The following is a 28,000-nucleotide window of genomic DNA, read 5'->3' as shown; positions in this document are numbered from 1 at the left end:
TGGTTTAAGTATGATGTTTAATGTAAGATACAGTGGCTTGGCAGAGTTGGTGCAAAACTAAAGAGTACCAGATTCAGTTCTAGTCAGTGAGTTAGCAGCCTAGGCACTTGGGCAAAAAAAATTGGCCCAGCTGTCCCAAGTCCTCCAAAGCCCTCTGTGTATCACCAGCTAGGAGCTCCAAAACTGATATGCCACTACTTGGAGGCTTGGGTAGAATCCAAGTGTGCCCAGCTTCCAAAGTGACAAGAGACTGGCCCCAGCCATCAGAGCAGTAGAATTTTCAGGACAGGGTTGAGAAGAGTGGGGACAGAACTGGACATGGGGGCCTGAGCTGCTGAACATTTGCTACATGCAGTAGTCTAAGAGACTCACAGCTGGAGAGGTTAGCCTGTCCACCTTCCCACCCATGTGTGGTACGGAAGAAGGTGACCATCTAGTTAAAGAAACAAAGATCCTTTCAAAGCTGTATTTGGCATAAGCTAATACCACTGCTAGTGCTGCCAGTGGCCAGGCACAGATACTGGAGGCCCTGAGGAGTTGGGAGGAAGGGAGAACAATGTGCAGGCAGAGCAGGAAACAGCCAGCTCAGGTCCACACCCCAGGGGCCCAGAAGGATAAAGGCCGTGCAGTAAAGGGAACATACGGTTCTTCTCTTTGGTCAAAGGCCCGAATATGGGCCTGTTAGGTGAAAGGGCTGAAGGGCACAGGCTCTGCCCTTGGACCCTAGCTTTGGGCTCATCACATTGAGGCGGTGACAGAGCGAGACGAAGGCAGGAAGACAGAGCAGAGTCAGGCTGGGACTCGCCAGCTCCTAGGAGCTGCCCTTGTCCTTGTCGTCCATCAGGTCATACCTGTGAAAACGAGAGGGCTCATATAGAAAGATGACTCTTGTGTCATCTTATTTATAAATGACACACGATCCAAGGGCTTCTCTACTTCATAGAATCAATGGTTCTCTGCTCAGATTGTATCTTTTTTTCCTTTCCTATGATTGGAATTTCTCCCACTGAAATATCCAGACCACCCCCACCCACGCAGACACTCACCACCGGGCTACACCCTGGGAAAGGTCTGTCTCAGCTAGGTCCAACTGCACCTGTGTTGGAGGATGGTGGGGGAAAGATGTTATCTTTTTGAGACAGGATCTCATTCTGATGATGCCGTTTTGAAATCTCCAAAGACCTTACTCCTTCATCACATACTCGTCGCAAACCATTGCAGAGGTGACAGAGTCACCTCTAAAGGATCACCTGGGGTACTTCCTTCCTCACAGGGACTATAACCTTGGTACCAGCAGCTTCCAGCCCTCACCTCTGCCCTGCCATCCTGCCCTCTTACCTTCCCCAGCAGCTCACGCTCTCTTGACATGAAGGAGGAATTAGACTTGACAGAGACATCCAGCTTTCGTCTCAGGGCCTCATCCAGGGGGAGTTCCCACTCAAACCTGGGGTAGGACTGGGTGTTAGGGGCCAGGAGTCCTTTCCGAGGCTGCCGTCCCTCCACCCGAACGCCCGCTGACTGACCGTTCATTAAATTCGGGACTCAGGGTCCGCTTCTTCTGGGAGGTCTTCCTCTTGGTGCCTCGGTTCTTGTCTGGCAGCAGCAACAGGGACACATAGGGATCGGGAGGATCGCGTCCGTTCTGTCGAAGGGCCCTACAACAGGAGGAGGTAGCTGATACGGTGACCTGAGGGAAGGGATGGAGGTGACCTGGAGGACGGGAGGGAAGGGATGGGGTCTCACCGGCAACCATGAACAATGCTGACCAGCTTTCGTTCTTCACTGTAGTACCACACAGTCAGTTTCACCTGGCCCAGAGGCCCGGCTGGAGCTTCAAGGGGACTGTGGAGAAATATCAGTAGATCTGGGAAAAGCTAGAGCCTAGTGAACCTGTAATACTTTTTATTTCTGACTGCATCCCACCTTCCTGTACCAGCCCTTTACCTGTCAACATGTGTGAGGCGCTGCCGGAGCTCTGGGGCTGAGGAGGTGATGTGAGGGGGTCCCCCCCAGAGCTCTGGTTCTTCACTCAGGGATGAGGAGCTGTGGCTGTAGCTGTGGCTATGAGCTTCCACTCCTGAGTGCTGGGACACCAGGATCTAGGGGCAAGAAAGCTGTGAGCTAGGCAGAGTTCTCTCAGTTCCCTCAGTCTAAGGACACAGCCCTCTGTTCCCACCCTCCTGGGTGTCCCTCAGCTGTGAAGGCCCTCCCCTCCTCCCTCTCATCCTGCCCATCATTTCCTGTCACTCACCCCTAGCTGTGCTCTCAGTAGCACCTGCCCCTGACCACTGCTGAGTGTAAACCAGCGGTCCAAGCAGAGCTGGTCAGCCACGAGGAGCTCTGAGAGGGGCAGGGATAATGAGCCCAGCAGGCCAGTGCCCTCACCCCGAACCTGTGGGGCAACAGGACCATGATCAGGAGGCGAATGCATCCACAAATGAGTTAATCCTGGTGGTAAAGGTCCAAACGCTTGCACTCATAGGTGGTTTGGTGAGACTGCCCTTTGAGAAAGGCAGGGAAGCCATGGTAACAGTTGCTAGTCCCTCTTTCCTTCCTTCCTGTTTTTTTTTTTTTTTTTGAGACGGAGTTTTGCTCTTGTTGTCCAGGATGGAGTGCAGTGGCGCCATTTGGTCTCACCACAACCTCCGCCTCCCGGGTTCAAACGATTCTCCTGCCTCAGTCTCCTGAGTAGCTGGGATTATAGGCACCTGCCACCATACCCAGTCGATTTTTTATTTTTAGTAGAGCTGGGGTTTCTCCATGTTGGTCAGGCTGGTCTCAAACTCGTGACCTCAGGTGATCCACCCACCTCGGCCTCCCAAAGTGCTAGGATTACAGGTGTGAGCCACTGTGCCTGGCCTGTCCTTCCTTTCTTAACCAGAGTAGAGTGGACCATCTTTACAAGCTTTCAGAAAGTATACGAGTAATACCTGCACAGAGTACAGAAAACAACCGTAAAAAGAGAACTAAATGTTTCCTGCCCATCCTACTCCCATTGCCATATTCCAAATGTAACAACCTTTAAAACTGTCCTGTTTTCTTTGTTCTCACAGAATTCTAATGTGCTTGTAGTATCTATTGATTCCCTGCTATAAAAGATGAAGAATTGAGCTCACTTGTACTTCCTTTCTACTCTGCTAGCATTAAGTTACGTTATTTTAAATTCTACTAATTTCGGTCGGGCATGGTGGCCCACACCTGTAAGATGGCTCATGGCCATCTTTTGTCTCCTTCTCACCCTCCACACTGCCTAAGAGATCTCACCCGTGACTGCCCTTGCGAGTGGTTGCTTGCTCATGATGTTCCAGTAAGAGGGCAAAGGAGGAACACCTCATGGGCAATAGATTTGTTTTCTGCATGTCTTTCCTCGATGTCCTGCAGAGATCTCAAATTCAAAAATTCCCTCTCTGTGCATTCCCTAAGTCAGCAACAGCACCCTTATCCATCCAGTCACCCTGTGCCAAAAACCCCAGAGTCTAGGCTGCTCCTTGCTCCTCCACCTGCTCCATATCACAGCAATCTTCCAATCCCATCAGGCCTTAGTCGCTTCTTGCTTTGACTGCTCTAACAGTCTCCTCACTGATCTCCCTGCCCCCAGTGTTGTCCCTCTCCAGTCCATTCTTTACCCTTTTATCCCCATGATCTTCCCAGAATGCAAATCTGGATACGTGACCTCTCATTAAAGGCTTGCCTGGCTGGGTGCGGTGGCTCACGCCTGTAATTCCAGCACTCTGGGAGGCTGAGGCGGTGGATCACCTGAGGTCAGGATTTAGAGACCAGCCTGACCAACATGGAGAAACCCCGTCTCTATTAAAAATACAAAAATTAGCTGGGTGTGGTGGCAGGCACCTATAATCCCATCTACTCGGGAGACTGAGGCAGGAGAATCAATTAAACCCAGGAGGTGGAGGTTGCAGTGAGCCGAGGCCGTATCACTGTACTCCAGCCTGGGCAACAGAGCAAGACTCCATCTCAAAAAAATAATAAATAAAATAAAGGCTTCTCTAAGCCTTAGCATAAAATCCATATTTCTAGCATATTATTCAACAGCCCCTCTGATCTTGCTCTACCTGCCTCTCTGATCTATAATAAATATGCCTTCTGTCTCCTCCATTTTTTTCTCAGCCTAACGAGTTTTCCTGCTCTTCTTTCCTTGGTCCGAAAGAACTGGTAAATCTACCCTTAGGCTGGGGCGCGGTTCTCATGCTTGTAATCCCAGCACTTTAGATGCTGAGGTGGGCAGAATGCTTGAGTCCAGGAGTTCGAGACCAGCCTGGACGACATGGCAAAACCTCATCTTCACAAAAAAATACAAAAATTAGCTGGGTGTGGTAGTGTGCACCTGTTATCCCAGCTGAGGGGGGAGGATTGCTAGAGCCCAGGAGTTGAGGCTGTAGTGAGCCCTGATTGTACCACTGCACTCCAGCCTGGGCGACAGAGTAACACCCTGTCTAAAAAAAAAAAAAAAAGGCCAGGTGCAGTGGCTCACACCTGTAATCCCAGCACTTGGGGAGGCTGACGTGGATGGATAACCTGAGGTCAGGAGTTCGAGACCAGCCTGGCCAACATGGCGAAACCCTGTCTCTACTAAAAATTGGCTGGGCGTGGTGGCATGTGCATGTAATCCCAGCTACGCTGGTGGCTGAATCAGGAGAACCTGAACCACTTGAACCTGGGAGGCGGAGGTTGCAGCGAGCTGAGATGGCACCATTGCACTCTAGCCTGGGCAACAACAGCGAGACTCTAGTCTCAAAAAAAAAAAAAAAAAAAAAAAAGGCCAGGCGCGGTGGCTCAAGCCTGTAATCCCAGCACTTTGGGAGGCCGAGACGGGCGGATCACGAGGTCAGGAGATCGAGACCATCCCAACATGGGCTAACATGGTGAAACCCCGTCTCCACTAAAAAATACAAAAAACTAGCCAGGCGAGGTGGCGGGCGCCTGTAGTCCCAGCTACTCGGGAGGCTGAGGCAGGAGAATGGCGTGAACCCGGGAGGCGGAGCTTGCAGTGAGCTGAGATCCAGCCACTGCACTCCAGCCTGGGCGACAGAGTAAGACTCCGTCTCAAAAAAAAAAAAAAAAAAAAAAAGAATCTACCCTCAAGCTCAGGGTCATCTAAAGATGCCTTTCTATCTCCAGCTTTTCCCCAGCCTGAACCCTTCCTTTCTTCCCCACAGTCCCTTTTACCTCAGTTATCATTCTGGAAGTTTTATCTGGTTATTTTTCTCCCAAAACAGAGTGTGAGCTCCATAGAGATAAGAAGTCAGACTTTTGGCTGGGTGCGGTGGCTCACACCTGTATTCAAAGCACTTTGGGAGGCCGAGGTGGGCGGATCACCTGAGGTCAGGAGTTCGAGACCATCCTGGCTAACATGATGAAACTCCATCTCTACTAAAAAAAAATGCAAAAATTAGCCAGGTGTGGTGGCGGGCGCCTGTAGTCCCAGCTACTAGGGAGGCTGAGGCAGGAGAATGGCGTGAACCCAGGAGGCGGAGCTTGCAGTGAGCCAAGATAGCGCCACTGCACTCCAGCCTGGGTGACAGAGCAAGACTCTTGTCTCAAAAAAAAAAAAACAAATAAAAACCAGTCAATCTTTTATCTCATCTCTGAATGCTCTGTGCCTGGTTTACTGCCTGGCCATGGCAGAAATTTGCTAAATATTTGAAGAATGAATTTACAGTACCTGCAACTCCAGGCTCTCAATGTGTGGTTTCCTGATGAGAAAGGAGGCACTCTCATCCCAGACAGGGGCTGAAGTTTGTGAAACAGTCTGGTGGAGATGAGGGCTTACTATCAGCGGCTGATACTCTTATTCCTCTTGTCCCTCCCATTTTTACCCTGCAGCATTTCTTCATACCTTGGTTTTATGAGAAGTATCTCCCACAGTGAGAGTAGCATAAGGGTTGGGGGGCTTGGTGCCTTTTCGCAGCTAGAAAGAGAACACTGTGTTAGTCTTAAATTTGGACCTAGTTAGGCAGATCGCCCTCACAAATTATATCCACAGCCAGCAGCCATGTCTCCATTATTACTTGGCAGCCACTACCCCGTGGCCTCGAACAGACAATTTTTCCCACACGTGCACCACCCTCAGAAAGAGAGGGGCCATTTTTCCTATTCCAAATACTCCAGGAGCATCCAAACCAGAGGGAGGTGGAAGAAGGGCCAGGAAGTTATGGGGAGTGGGATCTCACCGGCAGGTCCTCTGCCCGCTCCATATAGACGGATAGCAGGGCCGCGGCCAGCTCCGCACTCTTCTGAGTCTGGATCAAACTATTCACCTGCAGCACCTGTTGGGGGGCACACGGGGCTGGGGAGTGGTAACTGACACCTTGGGTTCCGGCATGTGGCCTGAACACTAAGAGAAGAGCTCATCCTGCCCCATCTTGGGTCTCTTCCTTCCTCCAGTCTCCTGCCCTACCTCCTCTAACTCAGCAGCAGTGGGACGGGGGGTGAGACGCTCCAGGCGCAAGTGCAGGCGGCCAGATGGGACATCCTCCAGGGTCAGCCACTGTGGAAGTAGGCAGGGTGAAGACTTGGGGGTATGCAGACAGGAGAACTATGAGAATGAGGCAAGGGCAGGATCAGGAGGGGTCGTTGACTCTAATTCCATGCTCACCTCATCAAGGAAGCCACTGTTTAAGACTGTGGTGAGACTCACTTTACACCTGTGGAAGAGAAAGATTAAGACAAAAGCTAGATGGTGAGAACCAAGGAGGCCAGACTCCATGGCCTAAAGAGCCCCAGCCTGTTTTTCACCTAGACTCCTATGCTCTCACCTGCCCAGAAAATCATCCTTGTCCAAGTCCTTGTCAAAGACTTCAACCTCTAGCTCTTGGCCTGGAACTGATGTGACAATCACCTAGTGGGAGACAATAGTGCAGATGAAAGAGGATTCTCTCCTTTTCCTCTGCAAATGACCAGACCCCCCAGTCAACTGAACCTCAGAGGTTTCTGGACCACTTTTGGGATTGGGGAAAAATGGGGCAGAACCAGGAGTCACAGCCATTCAATTCTGACCTCAAAAACCTCATTCCAGCGGGGATTGAGATCTTCCCGAACAACATGGCTCCGGAAGCTTCGTCCTGCCAGCTTTAGTTTGACATAGGGGTCTGACTTGCCCTTCACCAGTCCCCCCAAGAAACGGTCTTTGGCAATCAGGTCCTGGGCCTCTAATACATGGATCCGAAGCACATGCTGCAAAAGGGACAGGGCAGCACCAGATGGCAAAGGGAGAGAGACCTGTCAGAATCTGCCCTGAAACAGGCTTTGCACACTAAGCAGGGCAAACAGACCCTAGTCCTTTCCAGATATAGACTCACCTCAGTCCCAAACTGGCTATCAGGAGTAGTGTGACAGGGTCGAGGTGGGGCATCCACACTGCTGCCTCTCTGGGGACTCTCACTGTCCACGTCCCAAGCACCAGGACTACCAGGCACAGTGGGGAAGCATATTTCTGATGAATCCAAGTACAGGATCTGGGAAGGGTAGTGTGATGTCAAATCAAAGAAGTACAGCTCGCCACCAACAGGCAAGGCATGTGGGGTGGGGTAGAGGAGGGGCTGTGACAGGGGAACTAGGTGCTGCCTTGGCTGGGCTCATCTCTAGAGGCTTCCCTCCACACCCCTTCAACTCATAAGCCATTCCTTCCACCAGTCAGATCAATATGTTTTTGTGCCTGCTTGGCACTTCTACATGTATTAGCTCATTTAATCTTAGGAGGCTCCCTTTGCTTACTCTTAATACCGAAGAATGAACAGGCCTTTCCCCCACACCTCAGTACCTCCTCCGTTTCCATACCCTCATGACTAGTTTAATGTAGAGTCTGGAGTTTGGGCCAGAGCTGCTAAGCTGGAACCACTGGTCCAGGGTGAGTTCTGGGGCAGTCAGCAGGCGGGCCAGAGGCAGTGTCAGTGCTCCTAAAGTCAGGGCCCTGGAATCATCCTTCACCTACAGGAACAGGAGGAAGGACTATAGCGAAGGGATTAGGGGAAAGGATGGCATACTGTGAAAATGATAACATGGCTCCAGCTTCATTCCTCTCTGGACCAATCACAAACCTCCTGCTCCACTCAGGGCCACTTTTTTTTTTTTTTTTTGAGACAGAGTCTCAAAAAAACCTGGAGTGCAATGGCGCCATCTTGGTTCACTGCAACTTCGACCTCCTGGGTTCAACCCATTCTTCTACCTCAGCCTCCCAAATAGCTGGGACTACAGGCGCATGCTGTCATGCCCGGCTAAGTTTTCGTATTTTTTAGTAGAGATGGGGTTTCATCGTCTTGCCCAGGCTGGTCTCAAACTCCTGAGCTCAGGCAATCCGCCCACCTCGGCCAGAGTCATCTTTTATAGTACTCTGCCCAATCCATGGCCTCTTCCACCTTTGTTCATTCTGCTCCCACTATTTGGAAAGTCCTCATTCTCTTCCCTCTGCCTATTTAAATCCTACTCATCTTTCAAGACTCAATTAAAATCCTACTTCTTGCTTCACAAAATCTCCCTAGTTATTCCAGCCTGTCCCTTTCTCTGACCCTCCTTAGTCCTATACAAATTCCTATGTAACTGTTATTCTTCTGTTTTTTTTTTTTTTTTGAGACAGAGTTTTGCTCTGTCACCCAGGCTGGAGTGCAGTGGAATGAAATCGGCTCACCACAACTTCCACTTCCCGGGTTCAAATGATTCTCCTGCCTCAGCCTCCCAAGTAGCTGGGATTACAGGTGTGTGCCACCGTGCCCGGCTAATTTTTATATTTTTAGTACAGATGGCGTTTCACCATGCTGACCAGGCTGGTCTCAAACTCCTGACCTCAGGTGATCCGCCTGCCTTGGCCTCCCAAAGTGCTGGGATTACAGGCATGAGCCACTGCGCCTGGCCTTGGTTCATATGTACTTGTTGAATGATTTTATATATGTGTCTTGTCTATGAAACTGGCCAGTAAGCATTGTGAAGGCAGACACTACGTTTTGTGCTTTTTCTATGACCTTTAAAATGCTGAATGTGGGGCCAGGCATGGTGGCTCACGCCTGTAATCCAAGCACTTTGGGAAGTTGAGGCAGGCGGATCACCTGAGGTCGGGAGTTCGAGACCAGTCTGACCAACATGGAGAAACCCCGTCGCTACTAAAAACACACACAAAAATTAGCCAGGCGTGGTGGCACATCCCTGTAATCCCAGCTACTCCGGAGGCTGAGGCAGGAGAATCACTTGAACCCAGAAGGTGGGGATTGCGGTGAGCCGAGATCGCGCCATTGTACTCCAGCCTGGGCAACAAGAGCGAAACTCTGTCTCAAAAAAAAAAAAAAAATGGGCCGGGCGCGGTGGCTCAAGCCTGTAATCCCAGCACTTTGGGAGGCCGAGACGGGCGGATCACGAGGTCAGGAGATCGAGACCATCCTGGCTAACCCAGTGAAACCCCATCTCTACTAAAAAATACAAAAAACTAGCCGGGCGAGGTGACGGGCGCCTGTAGTCCCAGCTACTCGGGAGGCTGAGGCAGGAGAATGGCGTAAACCAGGGAGGCGGAGCTTGCAGTGAGCCGAGATCTGGCCACTGCACTCCAGCCTGGGCGACAGAGCGAGACTCCGTCTCAAAAAAAAAAAAAAAAAAATGCTGACTGTTAGCGATTTTATTGAGGCATAATTTACATACCATAAAATCACTCATTTTAGGTACCGCGCCCAGTCTTAGAATAATTTTTTTTTTTTTTTTTTGAGACGGAGTCTTGCTGTGTCACCCAGGCTGCACAGTGCAGTGGTGCAATCTCTGCTCACTGCAAGCTCCGCCTCCCGGGTTCACGCCATTCTCCTGCCTCAGCCTCCTGAGTAGCTGGGACTACAGGCGCCCACCACCACACCCAGCTAATATTTTGTATTTTTAGTAGAGATGGGGTTTCACCGTGTTAACCAGGATGGTCTCAATCTCCGGATCTCGTGATCCACCTGCCTCGGCCTCCCAAAGTGCTGGGATTACAGGCATGAACCACTGCGCCCGGCCAGAATAATTTTTTTTTTTTTTTTTTTTTGAGGCGGAGTCTCGCTCTGTCGCCCAGACTGGAGTGCAGTGGCCGGATCTCAGCTCACTGCAAGCTCCGCCTTTTGGGTTCACGCCATTCTCCTGCCTCAGCCTCCCCAGTAGCTGGGACTACAGGCGCCTGCCACCTCGACCGGCTAGTTTTTTGTATTTTTTAGTAGAGACGGGGTTTCACCAGGTTAGACAGGATGGTCTCGATCTCCTGACCTTGTGATCCGCCCATCTCGGCCTCCCAAAGTGCTGGGATTACAGGCTTGAGCCACCGCGCCTGGCCCAGAATAATTTTTTATAATTGGGAATTATATACCTAAAATGAGTGATTGTATGGTATGTAAATTATGCCTCAATAAAATTGTTTTTTTTTTTTTTTTTTTTTTTGAGACGGAGTCTCGCTCTGTAGCCCAGGCTGGAGTGCAGTGGCCGGATCTCAGCTCACTGCAAGCTCCGCCTCCCGGGTTCACGCCATTCTCCGGCCTCAGCCTCCCGAGTAGCTGGGACTACAGGCGCTGCCACCTCGCCCGGCTGTTTTTTGTATTTCTTAGTAGAGACGGGGTTTCACCGTGTTAGCCAGGATGGTCTCGATCTCCTGACCTCGTGATCCGCCCATCTCGGCCTCCCAAAGTGCTGGGATTACAGGCTTGAGCCACCGCGCCCGGCCTAAAATTGTTAACATTCAGAATTTTAAAGGTCATAGAAAAAGCACAAAACATAGTATCTGCTTTCACAATGCTTACTGGCCAGTTTCATAGACAAGACACACATATATAAAATCATTCAAGAACTAGTACATACGAACTAAGGCCAGGTGCGGTGGCTTATGCCTATAATCCCAGCACTTTGGGAGGCTGAGGCAGGCAGATCACCTGAGGTCAGGAGTTCGAGAGCAGCCTGGCCAACATGGTGAAATCCCATCTCTACTAAAAATACAAAAATTAGCCGGGCGTGGTGGTGCGTGCCTGTAATCCCAGCTACTCAGGAGGCTGAGGCAGGAGAATTGCTTGAACCCGGCAGGCGGAGGTTGCAGTCAGCTGAGATCACACCATCGCACTCCAGCCTGGGCAACAGAGCGAGACAGCATCTCAAAAAAAAAAAAAAAGTATTCTGGAGCAACAGTTGGGGAACAGTGGAGAGATATTCAGGGAGGTGGGGAGTCTAGGTAGATGGATTAAAAATCGGAATGAAGGGAAAAGAAGGAGAGGAGAAATGTTACTAATCTGGATAGACACAATAGGGTATTCAAGAGGGGATAAAGAGGTGATTATCTCACTTGCACATCGAGCTCCTGGCTTTGAGGGTCTTGTAGGAAGAACCGGAATGCTTCCTCCCACACTGGGCAGTTGGTACTGTAGACAGCCTGGAGATGTGGAGGAGGGATTAAGGGTGTATACCACAGCACCACTCCTGTTTCTCCAGAAAACCTCTGCACATAACAGGCATTCTAAGGGGAAACCATGCCAAGAACAGGCCTCTCCCTGTCCCACCTGGCCCCCGACAATGATGTCCCGGCCCTCACCTTGCTCTCCTGAGTCACATCCTGAATTGACAGTTGTACCATGGGGTTGGGTTCCTTGTTCCCCTTCTTCAGCTGTGGTGGGTACAATTCAGAGGTCACCATCTTGGGGGATTTGGTTTTGGTTTTGGTGAAGGAAGGTGGGATCGCATCAGAATCCTTTCCCTGAGATGGATCTGATCCCCTCCCTGGGACCCTTGTGTTACATGCTGATACTTCTGGAGCAAAGCAGGCAGTGACAACTGCATCCTCAGCAAGGCAGGGTTGGGGAATGCTACATCCAGGGCTCCTGTTCACCCAGCCAAACTCACAGGAAGATCCTGGGCCCGATCCAGGTAGACAACTAAGATGGCAGCTGATGGGGGCTCTGGTCGAGAGGAGACTCCCCGATTCCACTGTAGAACCTGGGGAGGGGTAGTAGTAGTCAGATCTTGGTCCCCGTTCCAAGTCCCCTACATTTCCAGCTACCTACTTCTCCCCTGCCAGCTTCCTGTTTCCCATGTGGTGTACCTGCTCCAGTTTCTCTGCATCTGACAAAAGCGACAGCCATTCTAGCCTCAAGTGAACTTGGCCTTGCCCACCTTGTAGAGGGAACCACTAGAAGAAATTGAGATGTGGTAGAGATCAGATATCTGCTTAACTACTTCCCTACCAATGTAGCAACTACCGTCTGCCCAAGGGGTGAGATCAGCCCCCACCTTCCTCTTCTCCCAACTTACATCATCCAGAACACCAGCCTGTAACACCTTCCCTACATCCAGCTTCATTCTGGGATGGGGAGGGGAGAGGGTAGTGAAAGGAAGAAAAGGGGAGTGTTGTAATTAGCAGCAGGTCAGTGGCCCTCCACTCACCCACCGAGAAATGACTGGCAGATCTCAGACTCCCTTATTCCTCTCAGGAGATATTCACCTGCATGCGTGAATGTGTGCATGGTAGGGGTTAGGGGTGGGGAGGTTAGGAAGGAAAATGATACATTATTCCCAGGCCCAGAAGGTGAGTATAATTACCTCCAGAACCTCGGTAGCATGGGCTTTATTATTATTATTTTTTATTATTATTTTTTCTTTAGAGACGGAGTCTCACTCTGTCGCTCAGGCTGGAGTGCAGTGGCACGATCTTGGCTCACTGCAAGCTCTGCCTCCTGGGTTCACCCGCCATTCTCCTGCCTCAGCCTCCCAAGTAGCTGGGACTACAGGCGCCTGCCACCACGCCCGGCTAATTTTTGTATATTTAGTAGAAATGGGGTTTCACGGTGTTAGCCAGGATGGTCTTGATCTCCTGACCTCATGATCTGCAAGCCTTGGTCAACAAAAGTGCTGGGATTACAGGCGTGAGCCACCGCACCCGGCCAGCATGGGCTTTAGAATCCTAACAGGCGGAGTCTCACCTGCCCAGAAAGTCATCTTTATCTGGATCCTTGTCGAACACCTCCACTTCAATCTCCTGCCCTGGTACCTCGTGTACCATCACCTGGGGAACACAGAAGGCTGAGTGTCTCATGGGGCTGCAGCTGTGAAGATCATCTCATCAGCATCTTCTCTCACGGCCTCCTGGGGCTTCCCCATTTCACACAGCTGCTCAACTCTCCCACCTCATAAGTCTCTCCCCACTGTGGGTTGAGTTCTTCATCAATGACACGACTGCAGAACGTCTGGGTGCCCAAACGCACAAGTGCGTACGGGTCTGACTTGCCCTCAATCAGGCCCTTCACATATTTGTCCTTGGAACTCAGCCCTCGAGCAGCCAGCAGGTGAATTCGAATAATGCCCTGGAGGAAGGAATCAGATGGTGAGAAACTAAGGACCCAGCAAGGGGTTCCTGAGAGAAGGATCTATCTAGTGGGGAAAAGGCCATACCCTGGGCAGAGGGGAACGCAACTGAGCCACATCTTGAAGGTCAGGCACAAGGGGCACCAGTAATCGATTGGGCAACACGAGGAAGGCAGCGATGGAGTCCATGATCATGGTGTCAGAGAGTGAGCTGAATGGGGGAGTAGAAAGCAATGGGTATGGCCTCAACTTCAATTTTCTCCTAACCCCAACTATGTTTCCCACACCTAAAGCTGTAAGAAAGTCCTTTTGTAAAAATCCTTTGTGCTACTCTTCTACCCTAATTCCCCACCTACTGCTCTCTCCCTTCTTCACTGCCATCCCCATTGCCTTTTGCAGTCTTCAGCCCTCTTCATTCCCTACCTGCTCCCTCAACCCGAAGAAAAATCACAGTATCAAACTTTCCAGGGGTATTTGTCTTCGCTCCCCAACTGAAGTTGAGGCTCCTAGAGGACACAAGCAGCATCTTTGACTGCTCTGTGTCCCTTAAACCCCCAACCCAGCGCTGGAACACTCAGCAGATGCTCAGTAAGTCCTTGATACCTAAGTCCTGGGATATCCAGCAGGTTGGTCATCCCTGTCCAGTTGATGTCTAGGGTCTGCAGGGAAAGAGCAGGGGTCAGGACAGATCCTATGGGGTGTGGTCATACCCATCCAACAGTTGCCAGACCCCTCGGCCTTCTTGTCAATTCCCTTCTCATTCCGCATCGCTGGCTGCCCTCATCCTCCCAGTCCTCTCTGCTTCCCCTGCTTCCCCATACCCCTTCATTGTTTTCCCTTACCGGGCGTCGGATGAAGAACATTGACACAGCCCCCACAATGGGAAGGTCCCCAATGAGTGGCTCCAGAATCACCCGCAAGACACCATGTAGCTGAGGCAAGAAGAGAAAATCAAAGCCTTTCCCCAGAAAAGTCCCTCTTCTGTCCTCCCAGACTTTCTCAGCCTTGGTCTTTCCAACCTCACAGTTCCCCATATCCCATGAAACGTAGGACAAACATTCCCTATTATGTGGGCCCCCTGACATATGGCCTACCTGCATGCCCTTGACTCCTGCTTTGCAGAAGTATTTCTTCACTTCTACATCAATCTGCACATCACCTACATAGCTGGGGATTGGTAAAGAAGAGAACCAAGAGGGTTAGTCCTTGGCTGAAGTTGCGGGGAAGGGGAGTGAAGTAGCCTGGACTGACCAGGACACATTGAAGGGGAAGCAGTAAGAGTGGTGAGTGGTATTACCTGATGTTCAAGTCCAGCAGGATCTGCTCTTTTCTCTGACCTGGGTGAACCTTGACTCCAATGATGCGCAATGGCTAGGGAGAGAGAAAGTCCTGAGACAGGGGAGGGAAAGGGAGAAGTACCTCAGTCTACTCTGGGTCATTCACCCTCCCTATCCCACCGCCTCACTTTTCCTCCTCCACACATACCTTTTCACCCAGTTCCACTCGTGTAAATGTAAATGTTTGCAGATGGGGGTTAGATCCCCTAACAGCCGGAGCCACAGTCTCAGCCAGAAGTTTCTCCATATACTGGCCCAGGAAGGGCCAGACCTGGGCCACAATCTGGAAGGAAAGAGAGATGGTCAGAGGAGAACCCAGTCTTCCCTCTCAAGGCAAGTTCCTTCAGAATCCCTACGGAGAGCACTGAGGGATGAGGGTGGGTCTGGCAAGAAGAAACAAATTCCCATTCTCCCCTCACGAAGACTAAAAATCAAATCAATCCTCACCTTATTGAGCCATTCAGCCTTTTCCACGTCTGGGAAGCTGACCTGGAGGTGGGGAAGGCAGAGACAGTGACGTGCACACCCTCGCCTCTGGTTTCCTACCAAGATGCTGGTGGTATGCCACAGAGGAGAGGGAGTGTGTAAGTGTGACAGACTCCTCACACTCAGGGTGGATGAGGGGCTGGGATGCCCCAAAGGTTCATTCCTCACAGAATTTGGGGGCTGAGATCTCTCTAATAAGGGGAGCTGACAGGGTAGAGGTCACATTGTTGCCCTGTGGGTAGCTCAGGGACGTGGTGAAATGACAGCTGCTGAGAGAGAGAAGAGCAGGAGGAGGAGAAGGGCACATTCTTTCTGGAGGGGGAGGCCCAGTCAAATCAAAGTTTCAGGGAATCCTGGGATTTAAAAAGTCCTGGTTCCAGGCTGGCCGCGGTAGCTCACATCTGTAATCTCAGCACTTTGGGAGGCCGAGGCTGGTGGATCACGAGGTCAGGAGTTCGACACCAGCCTGACCAGCATGGTGAAACCCCATCTCTACAAAAAATACAAAATTCGCTGGGCATGGTGGTGCATGCCTGTAATCCCAGCTACCCAGGAGGCTGAGGCAGGAGAATCGCTTGAACCGGGGAGGTGGAGGTTGCAGTGAGCCAAGTTCGGGCCACTGCATTCCAGCCTGGCAACAGAGTGAGAGACTCTGTCTAAAAAAAAAAAAAAAAAAAAAAAAAAAGTCCTGCCTTCTCAACTCCCTTCAGACCCGGCTTCTAGAGCAGGAAGGTGAAGAGGGAAGCAAGTCCTTCCTTGAGTCAGGGAGGGGCCAGAAGACCTAATTGGGCCTGGCTTTGTGGGTTTTTTGGGGTGTGTGTGTGCGTGTTTTTTTGTTTTTTTTTTCTTTTCCTCTATCTTTCTCTGTGTGACTCCTTTTAAGGGAAAGGACACCTGTGCTTTGTATTGGGGGTAGATTGGTTTCCATGATGACGGGGAGGAGACAAACACTTGCTGCCTAGGCTACAGGTCCCCTAGGGCCATTTCACCCTCTTTCTCCTCCCCTTTCCAGTCCAAGGCCTAGGAAGCTTGGCTGTATCTGCCTAGTGTCAATTTTGACTCCTCTCTGCTACCATTCTCCCCCTAGACTGGCACCTCTGCTGGGAGGGGCCGGGTAACGGGCTTTGCCTCTGCAAGGCTAAAGAGAAGGCATCCGCCTCAGCACAGCAGACTCGGCCGCCGCAGAAATAAGGGTCTCTGCCCCAACGGAACAAGCGCAGCCCACAGTCCGGAAACGGGTGTGGCCGGCCGAGGGGGTGGGGGGGAGTGTGGGCCGCGGGCACTGCAGCAGCCGCACCACCTCCTCCCGTACCCCGCCCTCCCTCCAGCAGCGGCCTCTGCCGCGCTGCAGCCTGGCGGCTGGAGGCCTGAAGGTGGCTGCCTGAGGGTCGTCCAGGGGCCGGGGCTGGGTTCCAGCGGATACCCGGGGATAAAAGCGAGAAAAGAGAGAACCGTAAGGCCTTAAGTAGGTAAAAAGTCTCGAGGAGCATAGCAAAGACTAGGGAAACCTTTGAGAGGTAACGGGACCAGGATTTCCAGGAGCAGCAAAGGCGCGAGTGGCACCAAAAGCAAGAGGGGCGTTGAAGATGGCTTGGCTAGGAGGGAGAGCTTCGGCTGAGACGGGGTCCCCAGATGTTATGACTGCTGTTGCCCAAGAGTAGAGGAAGAAGTCCTGATTCTGTGGAAGGATCCAGTCTGGGCGTAGGAAAGGGTGGGTGGGGAGAGTCAGCAGTCGGTCCCAAGAGTGGCGCGTCCAGCAGGCAGGCAGCTAGCGGGGAGAAAGGGGAAAGTCCGGGGCCCACTGTCCCAAGGCGGGGAGCTGACTCTAGGCATAAGGAGGAAAAGCCCCAGACGGAAGGAGTGGAAGGGGGCTATGCTGCACAGAGGACCGAGGGTGGTCGCTCACCCAGGCAGGTAGCTCTCGATGACTCATATAAAGAGTTTTCGCCGTGAGCTGCTCCTCGTCGTCCAGTAGCTGCCTCGCTGCTCGAAGGCTCCGTTCTTTCTCGTCGCGGACCCGGCGCCAGCCCAGGTAGAGGGCGAGGCCGAAGAGCACGAAACCCACGCTGAGTCCCACTGCCCCGGCCAAATACACCGGTATCAGCACCAGCAACCGCCTCCCGAACGAAGTCAGCACCGCCAGGGCCTCACCCGCCGCGCCAGGGCCAGCAGGTTGGCCTCCAGAACCTGGGTCTAGCTTTGCGTGAGCAGCGGGGGGCTGGTCAGTGGGGTCGGAGGGAGCAGAAGGCTGGTCCATGGGGCTGGGGCTGGGGCCCTCTCCTGGAGATCGCTCCATTGTGCCACCTCTGGGAGGATCCGCCCGACCCAGGGACTGGCTGGAGGTTGCCTAGTCCTGCGATCAGCTCCCCCCTCCAGTGGCAAAACGTGATCCCCGGGATGGAGGTGGGGGACTTCAAGCCACGCCCCTCCTGTCTGGCGATTTGGGTTGGTCCGCGCTGCACAGACCAAGGTGGAGTTAAAAGGTTGAAACTCCTCCCCTCTTCCGCGGGGAAGGCAGCGGGTTTCGGATAGGTAGGGCCTCCCTGATTGGGCCCGAAGGCCAAGATGGGAGGTCTGGGATGGCGGGAAAAGGAAGAAAGGGGCTCAGGGGCGGCATTGGATTGGTAATAAAGAGAAGGCGTGGTGCACCATTTCAGGAGAGGCGGGACCAAGAGCTCCCCCACGTGGGATTGGAGTCCCTGTGGTATGACGTCATGGAGAGCCGCACCGCCAATTTCTTGGTTTTGGAGAAAGCCCAAGTTGCCAAGTTGAGGGGTTGTGGAGCGTCAGGATTTCCCTCTACTCATTCGGACGGTTTGGCAGGATTTGGTCTGGGATATGTATATATTCTTTTGCCGACTTTTAGTTTTCATACTCTAAGCACATTCCTTATCCTTCCTTATCCTTTTCCTGCCTGCCTTTACAAAAGGAAAGGATACGATCGTATTTGGAATGAAAGTGTTTGAAGATTGACCCTGTCTATCCCGTCCCCAATCCCCTACCTTGTTTGTGTGGTGTAACGACTGACCCTGGAGAAAACTGGAGAGTCAGAGAATTACAGAGTTGAGATAATCCAGCCTTCAGGGAAAGTGGGGAAAAAAGCAGAGGAGTGAATAGAAAGTGAGGCTTTATTTCTTTTTGGAAATTTCCAAGAGTTAATAAGTCATCTCTATCATAGAGGATGGGTATAAGACTAGTTGGCTCCAAAAGGGAGGGAGGCAGCGCAAATTATTACATTTTCCAAGAATTTTCTGACCCTGAGGAACTTCTAGGACATTAAAATGAGGGATCAAGAGTGAGGGAAAGACAATTCCCTTTCACATTTGCCTGAGTTAGAAGGAAGGTTTGCCAGTCAGGTGCAGAACTAATGCAGTCCCACAGTGTACTGTGTAGGTTTAGGAAGGAAAAAGTGCGGGGTACACCGATGACTATTGTTACTAGTTAACTGGCCTTAGAGGTAGAGTGTTGTCCTGGGATCTAGGTACTAGGCTAACTGGACGTTGATGACGGAAGTGTTGGTCATAAGATGATTACCTTTTAATGCAGTATATGTGGGGCATATTACGTAAATCTGTCAGATGCAGCAGCAGAACTGGGGTTGATCATTGGGGAGAAACTAGCCATTTCTTAGAGGAAGTGTCTTACAGGATGAGGCCTGCAGCTGATAAATTTTATCTGGTTCTGCAGGGCATAGATTTAATCAGCCTGTGTTTACCAAAGCTGCTTAAAACCTGTCCCTGCCCAGCCTCTACCCCTTAAATTTTTTCACTTCCTTTTCTCTACTTCCCTAGGGCCAGTAGTATCTCAACTGCTTCACTCAGTTTGCAGAACTATTTAAGAAACAATATTCTCTCTCCTACATCCTCCATATTCCCAGAGGTGAGCAGGTAGAAAAGGAAACAAGGAACTTGGAGGAATTATGAGTGATCTGCTCACCAACTGATAAAGCAGAACTACAGCAGGAACATGGATGAAACTCCTGAGAGAGAAACCTCTCTATAAACTGAAATTTGCCAAGCACTGGAGTAGGGTAAGATGTTCCTGAGGGTGGGCGAATGGAGAGGATGACCTATGGATGTTCCTTTCCAAACTTCTCCCTTCCTCACCTCATCCAGATCATCAGAAATTATATAGGGGATAAAACTTCATCCTCAGGGAGGTCTTGTCCCAGCTGGGGCCCAGGAGCCACAGGATCAGCAGCTGCAATGCAGCTAGTTACCAACACAAGTAAACAGGGTGTGTCCCCGCCCACTGACAATTCTGCTGCCCAGGTGCCACCTGGTGGTGATAAGCAGTAAGTGGACAACAGGAAGGGATGGCCATTTGTTAGAGGAAGTGTCTTACAGCATGAGGCCTACAGGAGGAAAGAGAATAAACTTCCTGGACTTGCAATCTGCATTTATATGTAAACCATAATCGCCTCCAAGAGGCAGAGGCAGAGGGTACTCTCATCTCAGCTCACAAAGATGGGAAGGGCAACAAGATTTGAGGAAATTCCTTCTGTATTCTTTATTCCTCAAGTTACTGCCAAGCCAGGCGCGGTGGCTCACCCTGTAATCCCAGCACTTCGGGAGGCCGAGGCAGGCGGATCACCTGAGGTCAGGAGTTCAAGACCAGCCTGGTCAACATGGCAAAACCCCCTTTACTGAAAATATAAAAATTAGCCAAGCATGGTGGCAGGTGCCTGTGATCCCAGATACTCTACTTGGGAGGCTGAGGCAGGAGAATCACTTGAACCCAAGAGGTGGAGGTTGCAGTGAGCCGAGATCATACCACTACACTCCAGCCTGGGCAACAGAGTGATACTCCATCTCAAAAAACAAACAAATAAAAAAACTGCCAAGTGGCCAGGCGCGGTGGCTCAAGCCTGTAATCCCAGCACTTTGGGAGGCCGAGATGGGCGGATCACAAGGTCAGCAGATCGAGACCATCTTGGTTAACACGGTGAAACCCCGTCTCTACTAAAAAATACAAAAAACTAGCCGGGCGAGGTGGCGGCGCCTGTAGTCCCAGCTACTCGGGAGGCTGAGGCAGGAGAATGGCGTAAACCCGGGAGGCGGAGCTTGCAGTGAGCTGAGATCCGGCCACTGCACTCCAGCCTGGGCGACAGAGCTAGACTCCGTCTCAAAAAAAAAAAAAAAAAAAAAAAACTGCCAAGTAATGATCCCTTTGTTGGATGGCTATATCATTAGAACTTTCTTATGTCAAGTCTGGAGTCAGACTGCCTGAATAGATTCCTGGCCCCATTCCTTACTTGCAGAACCCTGGGCAGGTTACTTTTTAAGCCTGCTTTCTCCTCTGTAAAATGGGTACAATAATAGTACCCATTGTGTCAACGAGACCTTGCACGTAAAGTGCCTAGCACAGAGCCTTGGCTTACATTAAGCAGTCAACGAATGTTAGCTGGCGGGGCGCGGTGGCCCACACCTGTAATCCCAGCACTTTGGGAGGCCGAGGCGGGCGGATCATGAGGTCAGGAGATTGAGACCATCCTGGCTAACACAGTGAAACCCCGTCTCTACTAAAAATACAAAAAAAAAAAAAAAAATTAGCCAGGCGTGGTGGCAGGCACCTGTAGTCCCAGCTACTTGGGAGGCTGAGGTAGAATGGCATGAACCGTGGAGGTGGAGCTTGCAGTGAGTGGAGATCGCGCCACTGCACTCCAGACTGGGCGACACAGTGAGACTCTGTCTCAAAAAAAACACAAAAAAACAAAACAAAAAAACAAATGTTAGCCATTATTCCAGAACTCCCTTTTTATTTCCTATGTAGCAAACAGGACCTTCCTCCACTGGGCAGCCCTTCAAATATTTGTAGACTTCTATTTGAAGCTTTCTCTTGCCAGCCTTTTCTTTTTTCCAGCAAACCACACTGGTTTGTCAATGGCCCTCTTTAAAAATTACATTTAGAAGAACACACTACTAAGTGGTTATACTTAACGCAGAACATAGACTGCTGTATTTATAATCCATTACCAAGGTTCTACTGCCCTTATGGAGCCTCCTAGAAAGATGCCTAGAACATAGCATGCTCTTAATATTTATAAATGGACACATTGAGGGCTAAGATTCTATTTTTTTGCAGCCAACTGGAAGTCCCAGGTTGTTCTCATGTGAATTATTGCTCATATAGATCTCTAACATTGTTCCCCGACAAGCTCAAGATCTAAGTAAGTTTTTAGTGTGAGAGTGCTCCAGTGTTTTAGTCAATCCAAGTTACAGACACTTTGAATATTATTTAGCTCTTCCTGTGTTACTGTTGATAAATGGGCTTTTTATATGTTTACCCAAGTTGGGTTTTTTCTTTTTATAATAAAACACAGCCCTTGGGCTTATCACTAGAGAACAGAGATTTCACCAACATAAATGCCCTAACCAACACTAAGTACAAGTGTTCAGTTTGATTCCACCAAATGCTATTTTTTTATCTTATTATTTTTTAACCAGAGCCATTTGAAAGGAAAAAATGCTACTATTAACTGACCCATAATTTTCCTCTTATCTGTGATGACTTAGCAGGTGAGAGGAAAGCCGCTCCTGTAATCTGGGAACTGGTCTGACACAGCCAGGCTTCAGAGCTGTTAGGGCTGACCTGGTGCTCACAGGTACCACCTGTAAGCTATGTGTGTTTGTGTCCAAAAGTTCTCTTCTATTTGAGGTCAGGAGTTCTCTTGGACACAATCTCACAAAACACCAGCATCGGACAAGATCACTCAGTGACTGTGATGAAGTGAGACAAAAAACAAAATCACTTGACAATTTTGTTTAAGCACAAAACAAGGTCAGTGTGCAAACCACAAAACAGCAAACATCCCCTTTCCCAGCTAGTGACTTCATCATCGACTGCAGCTTAGGTTCACTTGTCTGCCCTTCTTCTAGACAAGCTACCCAATCATAGAGTTATCCTTGCTTCCCTTAACAGCACCCAACCCATAAAAACACCCGCTTTCCTGAATCTTCCCCAAAATCACTTAACCAAAGTCTAAGTCCTCTAAGTCCTTCCTAACACCCTCATGCTGAGACACACCACGTATTCTCAATGGTGAGCCCTCCCCCTCACTGCAATGAGCATTAAACCCAACTTGCTCAATTACCAGGTGTATTCTTGGTGGTCTTTAGCTGGAGTAAATACATACAAGACATACAATGTCCAAAGTTTCCAAATCTACCTCTTTGGAGATAACTTGGCAAGGAGGAAATACAGTCAGTCAGGATTTGACTGATAATTCATGTTGGTATCTATTGTTACATTCTTCTCTAAATGCTCGTAAGCCATCTCTTTTAATAGTCTAGAATTGCCGGGCACGGTGGTTCACACCTGTAATCCCAGCACTTTGGGAGACTGAGGCGGGTGGATCACGAGAGATCGATACCATTCTGGCCAACATGATGAAACCCCGTCTCTACTAAAAATAAAAAAATTAGCTGGGCTTGGTGACGGGCGCCTGTAGTCCCACCTACTCAGGAGGCTGACGCAAGAGAATCACTTGAACCCAGGAGGCGCATGTTGCAGCGAGCTGAGATTGTGCCACTACACTCCAGTCTTCTAGCAACTGAGCAAGACTCCATCTCAAAAAAAAAAAAAAAAAAAAAAAAAAACTTGTGCCCCAAAAAAACAACATTAAACTTATCAATGTGTTGCTTCTAAAATCCACAAACAATGTTAGCCCACTTTCAGTCTTTAGGCTTTTTAATGACTGGCCTTGACCTAGCCCACCATCTCCAATCCCAGATGCGACCTGAGTGATCAACCAGACAAGACAGCAAGAGGTAGCACGAGATATAACGAGGGGGAACACAATCCAGGATCACTCTCTACCCCCAAATCTACTGTCCCATTAGACTAGACACCTGAGTTGTTTTCCCTACATCAGCCGTGAGCTGAGGAGGAACTGAGGTTTGACTATTGGGGCCCCTGGCCTTACTGACTCAAGTAGATTTAAAACTTCTGGTGCTATGTGGAGATAGAGGAAAGGGATGGACCCTGAGCCTTGTGTCCCTAGAAGGACTCTTTTCCCAGACCTCCTAAGCCTTGAAGGCTTAAGGAACTGGCCACTGAGGAAGGGCTGGCATAGGAGGGACATTAACTGCCATCAACTCAGAGGCAACTGCCATCAACTCCACCTGTCCTGCTGTTTGAATAAGGACCTGTCAACTACGTAACATCCCATCCCCATTTCTCAGCAAATACACCCTCCTTACTGCCTGCCCCGCTAAATGACCCTAGGAGCCCTGGTTACTAAGGCAACCTGGGAACAGCACATACCGACAGAGACCAGAAACAGATGGGACTATTTTTAAACTAGACTAGGTGGCTCCAAAGCTTTTGCCCCATAAAGTGCCTTCCCCAAAGCCCCATTTGGTCTTGTTCTGGGTCCCTACCCTTCTTCACTGGCTTCTATCCATCTTACCAAAGTTATGTGAGGCTGGGGTCTTTATCCCATTTTGGCATGAGATCTATTTACTGCTCCCATCTTCCACACAGAATATCTAAGCAAGTTTTCACTGCCTCCATTTGTTAAAAATAATTGTTCTTTTATTTCTTTGGAAAGTAGTGGGCCCTGCCCTATGGATTTTCAGGCCAAACTAGGGTAATGAATGCTTCCCTAGTCTTTGGGCTGGAGCACTACGGTCCCAGCCTTCCCAGGGCCCAGAAGCAATTCCTTTATTGTCCAACCCAACCAACTAGGACCCAAATTGTTTGAAGGCTCCTGTCAGGCCTTCTCTCCTAATCACCCACTTCCCAATCTTTCCTGGCTTTCCCTCTGGGCAGGGTATTTTTTTCTTCCAAAACCAGTGCTGGAACCTGTGCTGTGCAGAAGAGAGGACAAGACGAGGGATGTTCCCAAATTCCCGTAAGAGGACACAGCCCTTCAGTCAGTCCTTCCTCTCTGCTGGCTTCAGTCTGCATTCCTTTGCAAGCCCCCACTGTGAGGCTTGAAGATGGACAAGAGGACCCTCATAAAAGGGAGGTGAGAGAAAACACACCAACCCAACCCCTCCTCAGGACACACTGCTTGTAGTCTCTTGTCCTAGTTCTCAAGGGAGCCCTTCAGACAGGGCTGGGGAGGGCTAGGCAAGTGGGCAAGGGCCCCTTGACCCCAGCCCTGGGAGGCTATACCAGGGGAGTGTCCATTAGCCCCATCAGTGTGGCATGGCCGTGATGCGCATGCTCTGGGAAGCGATAGGGTAAGTCACCATGGGAGTGGTGGTGTGGCTCATTGTGATTCCTGCCAAGGGTTGGGCCATCGATACAGCCACAGGGGCCACAGGAGCCACAGATACAGCCACAGGAGCCATGGAGACAGGTGGGGGTGCCATTCCCTGGGCAATTGTTTGAGCCAGGGCAGCTGACAGTGGCGTGATCTCTGGGGTCAAGTGTGGGGGTGGGGGTGGTGGAGCAGCAGGAGGTGCAGCATTAGTTGGGGGAGCCGCTGGAGCTCCAGCAGGGGCCACCAGTTCTTGCTGGGACACTGGACGAGGCTGTAGAGCCTGGCTGCTGAGAGTAGTGTGAGTCTGGGCAATGCCATGGTTAAAAGTAGCGACAGTGCCCACAGTGGGGGCCAGAGTTTGCTCAGTCGCTGGTGCAGTGGAGCTCAGGGTTATGACCTTGGCCTGATTGCGGAACTGAGCATTTTGTTCCAGTAATACCTCATTGGTGGCGAGCAGGTTACTGACCTGCTTCTTTAACTCCTCTACCCGCTTTCTGAGCATGGCATTCTCCTCCTCTAGCAGTCTGCACTCCACCCCTCGCGGTGGAGCCAAGCTATATTCATATGACTCAAAATGAGGGCCATCAGGGGGGCAGCATCCACCTCGCCGGCGTTTTGGGCCTGGCTCATGGTCCTCAAAGCCCCTGTCAGGAAGGTCATAGATATCATAGAGATCATGACGTCGTCCTGGGAGGACTGAGCCTGTTGAGCCCCCACCAGTGCCTCCTCCACCCCGAGCATCAAACTCAAAATCCCGCTGCAGGTGACGGAACTTGCACTTGGCTCCTCTCTGACAGTCACCCTTGAGAAAGTCACGGCAGATAGGGACCTCCTCCTTGCCATTTGGTAGGTCTGCCGGTGAAAGGCCAAGGCCAGCTGCTACTTTCTGCCTCAGCCGTGGGGGAAGCTCTCCTGTCTTCTTATAGCCATCCTCATCCTCCTTGGAGCCATGGATGAAACGGCAATTTGGGCGGCTACACTCCTTGTTCTGGAAGTCATGGCAGAAGATGAACTCGTTTTTGCTCACCCCCAAGTTGGACACCTCACTCATGTCTGGGTGGCGATATCGGCAACGCTTGCCTCGCTTGCACACATTCCTCAAGAAGTCTCTACAGATGGCATCTGAGGTGGCCCCGCCACTGCCTGTCCCTGCCCCACTGGCCTCCTCGCTGCCACCACCTCCAGGGCCTCCACCGCTGCTCCCGGTACCGTTGGCATAGCTGTCCCGGTCAGGCATCCTGGTCCCGCCCAACTCGGGGTTTTCTTTATCTTGCCACTCTTGGTGACCACTACAAAAGAGGAGAACTGTATCAAACAGGAGTCCTCCAGGGAGATCCCACTCTTCTTGACTATAGAGCAGGTGGCCCAGAGGGGCAATGGCTTTAGAGATGGAGAATCTAAGGGATAAGAATTCTGGCTGAAATGTCTGACTCATCAAAAGTCCCGCCCAGGCTTTTGTGCACCTGGTCTGGGTCAGAATGATTCACACTTGCCTGGCTAACAGAGGAGGGAAGGAGTTGGGGTGAAGCCACCTAATTTCACTAATGACGATAGGCCCAGGAGGGAGCAGGGAAAAAATAAGTGTTGGATTTCATCTTTCCTTCTGAGCTGACCTTATTAAAGTTGTGGAAGTGAAATTAAAACTGCAGTCAGTATGTGAACAGTCTGGGAGGAAACTGGGAATAGTGCCCAAGATGGGCTACTACTGAGCTACTAGGGTTGTAGAAGATGGTAACAAAACTTCCTTAACCCCTTTTCCTTTTCCTCAGGTGAGGGCTCTGTACGTATAAAATCTCTAGAAGCCAAGAAATCCTGGGTGAAGAGACTGGTGTCACCAGCTTGAGGGGAGTCTCAAAACTTGTCATATTTTAGTATTCCCTCCTACCCACCATCACTGTCAGCGGCAGAGAGGTCAGCCCCCTCTATTTCAGGGTATGAGTTCTAAGTTAGAATCTCCACTTCTAGATTTCCAGGACAAACCATTTGTGATAAGATCAAGGTGGGAAGGAGTTAATTTCACAGGAACAAGTGACCTTTCCCCATTCTCCACCCCCTTCCTACTCCCCTCTGTGAAGATCCCACTGACATCCAGCCACACCATTCCTCAACCCATAAAGATCCTCTTTATTTATAGACTCCATAAAAGCTTTTTAAGTCTCCTATTTCCCAAGAGAGCTTTGGAATGTCAGTCCACTGCCCTGGTTCTAGCCCTCCCCTCTCTCCACCCCTAGTAAGACCTGGAGTCCCTGCTACCACGTGTCTGACCTCCCAAGCCTTTCCTATGCGGTGTTCAGGCTCCCTCTGCCGCTGAAATAGGAAAACTTCACATTGTTCCCTTTGAGCATAAGGGAATCTTTCCTGATTACTTTGGCCTTGACCTACCCCATCCCACTGCTGTGACTTTGCCTTTAGGTCTCCCTAAAATGAACGAACCAAACCAGAGACCACAGTTACATGAGAATCTGTAAGAGGGTCCTCCTCCTCTAAAGGGAGTTGGTCCCAGAATAATAGAAGCAATCAAGGAAAGAAGTGGTAAAAGATACAAACTTTTAGTAAAAGGGAATGACCAGGTGAAGTACAAATGCCATCTATCCAAACCTGGCTCACGTTGCAAGTCGCACCAGCAGCAGATAATTAGATATGATGCTCCTCCCCACCCAACTCTCCCAGAATTGATACCTGAGGTAGCTCAGGTGAAGTCCGGGGCTCCTGTGGGTCTCCACCTCCACATCACTGCTGGGTTCTGAGCAGGAAAAAAACAGAGACTTGGGTGGAAGGAGGGGTAAGAGTGGAGGACTATGGGGTGGTTGTCACAAGAAAGAAATCTGACAAAACGGCAAAGCTTAGGGAACGTCAGGATTTTCTCAGGGTTCAAACTGAACTTCACCTGTCCAAGGGAGAAGTGGCCAGTAAGAAGAGTAAGAGATAAAACTAATTCGGAAGGACTGGGAGCATGGGTTGGAAAACCAGCTCTGAGTGAACAAAGGGTGCGGGACGCCCTGCATCAAGATGAAAGAGGATGTGAGGGTCAGAGCCCGGCTAAGGATTGGAGTAATGGCTAGTGAGGAACCTTAAAAGGGCAGCGCCTGACAGTGCAGTGGGATGGCCGATTAGACTTGGAGGCAGTGATTGTGACGCTTCCCAACACCCTAGAGTTTGCGAAAAAAGTCCTAGGAGTTTTCCCGCAGCAAGTCTTCTAGCTTGGCAGGTTCCGTGCAGTGCCGCTGGCGCTCAGCCATGGGCTACGTGAAAGGGACACTAAGGGCGCGCGAAGTGAAGCGGGGAGCTGGGGCTCCAGGTGTCATCAAGCTGAGGGGATGGGCAGGGTTGTGACGTCACGAAGCTGGCGTTTGCTCGCGATGCGGGGTCAGTCAGAAAAGGGGCACTGCGCTGGGGTGTGAGGACGAGCCAGCTCGGTTCTGGGGGGCCTTGTGTGGCCCAGCCGAGCCCAGTCGCTGGGCCGGCCCCGACTCCTCCCCTCCGGGCGCGGCCTCCACCTAAGTCTCCCGCCTCCCTCACCTGCCGCCGCCGCCGTAGTTGCTGCTGCCGCCTGCCGGTCCTCTAGCTTCGACAAAGAGCCGCCCACCCGATCGCTCTTCCGCTTCCTGCGGAAGAAGTGACGCTCTAGCCACCAGACCCGGAACCATACTCTATGGTGTACAAAGTA

General features: G+C 50.8%; 2 protein-coding genes and 1 long non-coding RNA gene across 6 annotated transcripts; 1 reads left to right on the top strand and 2 right to left on the bottom strand.

Annotated features, from left to right (window-relative positions):
- Window positions 1–17,689, bottom strand: ESYT1 (extended synaptotagmin 1). 3 transcript variants are annotated; one of them, XM_015151947.3, is made up of 31 exons: window positions 17,029–17,483; window positions 15,084–15,125; window positions 14,785–14,919; window positions 14,597–14,670; window positions 14,394–14,466; window positions 14,142–14,231; window positions 13,903–13,958; window positions 13,387–13,510; window positions 13,122–13,298; window positions 12,918–13,000; window positions 12,250–12,298; window positions 12,041–12,127; window positions 11,842–11,934; window positions 11,534–11,635; window positions 11,288–11,374; window positions 7,795–7,944; window positions 7,317–7,472; window positions 7,015–7,191; window positions 6,774–6,856; window positions 6,614–6,662; window positions 6,416–6,505; window positions 6,189–6,284; window positions 5,855–5,926; window positions 5,681–5,767; window positions 2,252–2,392; window positions 1,945–2,099; window positions 1,744–1,842; window positions 1,524–1,655; window positions 1,339–1,444; window positions 1,047–1,096; window positions 1–851 (listed from the first exon to the last, which is right to left on the bottom strand). In XM_015151947.3, exons 1-31 carry the CDS (start codon window positions 17,416–17,418, stop codon window positions 812–814), a joined length of 3,345 nt encoding a protein of 1,114 aa, XP_015007433.3. In that variant the 5' UTR covers window positions 17,419–17,483; the 3' UTR covers window positions 1–811.
- Window positions 17,155–25,976, top strand: LOC107000892 (uncharacterized). 2 transcript variants are annotated; one of them, XR_013401160.1, is made up of 5 exons: window positions 17,155–17,294; window positions 17,780–17,936; window positions 19,000–19,152; window positions 23,895–24,093; window positions 24,854–25,976. It is a non-coding gene; the product is annotated as an uncharacterized LOC107000892 (long non-coding RNA). The 2 variants fall into 2 exon arrangements; XR_013401159.1 differs by having other exon boundaries at window positions 17,780–17,951.
- Window positions 22,794–27,905, bottom strand: ZC3H10 (zinc finger CCCH-type containing 10). Its single transcript, XM_001114150.5, has 3 exons — window positions 27,853–27,905; window positions 27,013–27,076; window positions 22,794–25,622 (listed from the first exon to the last, which is right to left on the bottom strand). The coding sequence occupies exon 3, from the start codon at window positions 25,568–25,570 to the stop codon at window positions 24,266–24,268; it is 1,305 nt and encodes a 434-aa protein (XP_001114150.4). The 5' UTR covers window positions 25,571–25,622; window positions 27,013–27,076; window positions 27,853–27,905; the 3' UTR covers window positions 22,794–24,265.
- Window positions 27,906–28,000: the final 95 nt, after the last annotated feature.

Source organism: Macaca mulatta, chromosome 11 (assembly GCF_049350105.2).
Source record: "Macaca mulatta isolate MMU2019108-1 chromosome 11, T2T-MMU8v2.0, whole genome shotgun sequence".
NCBI classification, from domain to species: Eukaryota; Metazoa; Chordata; class Mammalia; order Primates; family Cercopithecidae; genus Macaca; species Macaca mulatta.
The sequence above is the reverse complement of the archived record's forward strand: the minus strand, read 5'-3'. Positions and strand labels throughout refer to the sequence as shown.